General features: G+C 37.5%; 1 protein-coding gene across 1 annotated transcript in view; it reads right to left on the reverse strand.

Moving 5' to 3' along the window:
- Positions 1 to 369: 369 nt before the first annotated feature.
- Positions 370 to 2231, reverse strand: part of LOC119411023 (THAP domain-containing protein 8) — a 3095-nt gene continuing 1233 nt past the window's right edge. Inside the window, exon 2 of the mRNA XM_037677946.1 lies at positions 370 to 595. Coding sequence (XP_037533874.1) covers positions 370 to 595 — 226 coding nt within the window. The remainder of the gene's footprint in view (positions 596 to 2231) is intronic.

Below are 2231 nucleotides of genomic sequence, written 5' to 3' on the forward strand. Positions count from 1 at the left end.
CAGTGGCTAATCAATAGCTACAAGCTAAAGTTTAACAAACCAGCTAACAGCAAAATTTTAGTAAACCAGTTAACAGTAAAAAATTAGCAAGGCAAAGAATATAAGCTAAGATTTAGCAAAAATGTAGCTAAAAGCTAGAATTTAGCAAATGAGAGGCTAAAAGCTAAATTTATTAGAACCAGTAAGAAGCAAGATGAATTAAAACAAAAACTTATACAACAGAAGTAAAAAGTTAAATTTAGCAAATGAGCTGAAAGTTCAAACAAGCAAAACATCACCTAAAAGCTAGCATTAGCAAAACAGTGGCTAACGGTAACATCCTACATTTAGAAAACAAAAGTTGTTTACAAACAACAAACAATCCGACATTCAGCAGAACTTCCTGACCCGAAGCTTTGGTTCTCGTCTCACCGGGCTCAGCTGGAAGACCGTCGGCACGGCGTCGCTCTCCAGGTACCGGACCCCCCAGCGGACCTTGAAGCACGAAGGAGAGAAATGTTCGTGGCAGACGTACTGGTGTCGAGACGGGGTCCAGTTCTCCCGCCCCATGTTCCTGAGCCACCGCTGCAGCCGGACCGGGTCCTGGAGCGGGAACCTAGAACACAGTTTGGATCACAGAAGAGAAGCCAGAACCCTGCAGCTACAAACTAAACTGTTCGGCTGATTTTCAGGGCAGAGCATCAGACCTGATCCAGTTACAAACTTCAGAACCGGTCCAGGACACGTCTACACCACGACTCAGCATGTTGCAGCATGATATTATTTTACCGTACGGTTTAACTAACCAAAACTTTTTATCTTCAGCTTGTGATGCTGAAGGAAGCAAACTGAAAGATGACCAAAATATATTTATATTAAAAAAAAAACATTTTTGGACTCATTCTGCTGAATTCAGAACCGAGACAAAAGTTCTGGACGACCCGACATCGGAAGGTTTTAAGAAAACATCATTTTCTTCAACGGCTGTTTCTTTGCAACAAACTGCAGCTAACAAAGTAGCTAAAGGAGCCAAAGATCATTTAACACTACAGAACGCCGAACGAACTGAAACTGGGTCTGTGCAGCTAAAACGAGAAAATTAGCTAAAAAGGAGAAAAAGCTAAAAGTAACACAATGGTAGCTAAAAATTAAAAGTAGTCAAAGGCTAGCTAAAACTAACAAAGCTAGGTAAAAGGTTAAACTGTATAAGGCTGCTAAATAGCTATAGCAACAAAATGCTATCTAAAGGCTAAAAGTAATAAGAGGCTAGCTAAAAGCAGCTGAAAGCTATAAGTAGCAGAAGGCTACATAAAAGTTAAAAGTAGCAAAAAACTAGCTAACATTAGCACAAAGCTAGTTTGAAGCTAAAGTAGCAAAAGGCTTGCATGTAGCAAAACATTACTGGATGCTAAAAGTAACAACAGGCTAGCTAAATGTAGCAGAGGTACTTGAAAGCTTAAAGTAGCAAAAAGCTAGCTACACAAGCACAACGTACTTAAAAGCTATTGTATAGCTACAAGTAAAAGGTTAGCTAAAATTAGCACAAAGCTAGTTTAAAGCTAATGTATCAAAAGGCTTGCTAAAATGTCGTGCAGCGTTATTGGAAGCTAAAACTAAAGACAAGCTAAAATAGCAAAAGCTAAAAGTAGCTGAAATATAGCTAAAAGCACCACAAAAGCTAAAATACCAAACGTCTATAAGGTAACACTGAAATCTTGAAGTAGCAAAACGCTAGCTAACCCAAACACAAAGCTATTAAAAAGCTAAAGTATAAAGTTTTTAAAAAGTTGTAGTAGCAAAAGGCCAACTTGAAGCTAAATGTAACAAAAGGCTAGCTAAAAGTAGCAGAAAAGTTGATACAAGCTAAAAGTAGCAAAAGCCTAATTAAAAGTAACAAAAGGTTGACTAAAAGTAGCTGAAATGTAGCTAAAATGTCAACCCTAAGCTAAAAACACCAAAAAAAACTAACTAGAAGTTAAAAGTTATAAAAGATCAACGAACTAAAAGTATCAGAAATGTAGCTAAAAGCATCAAAGACAAGCAGCAGAACAGCAGCTAAAAGCTATCTGCAGCAGACTTGTAGCTAAAAAGTCTAAAGTAGCTGAAGCAGATTTAAAAGAGAACCAAATTTTTGAAAGAATTGAGTGATTTCCACGAGGAAAATAACTCGTAAATAAAGTTAAAGAATTAAAAAGTTTAAAATCTGCAGCACATCTCCTGAATGAGCTGAACACGAGCAGTAAAAACGTCAC

The sequence above is a fragment of the Nematolebias whitei genome, chromosome 6, assembly GCF_014905685.2.
Source record: "Nematolebias whitei isolate Nwh7 chromosome 6, NemWhi1, whole genome shotgun sequence".
Lineage (NCBI taxonomy): Eukaryota > Metazoa > Chordata > Actinopteri > Cyprinodontiformes > Rivulidae > Nematolebias > Nematolebias whitei.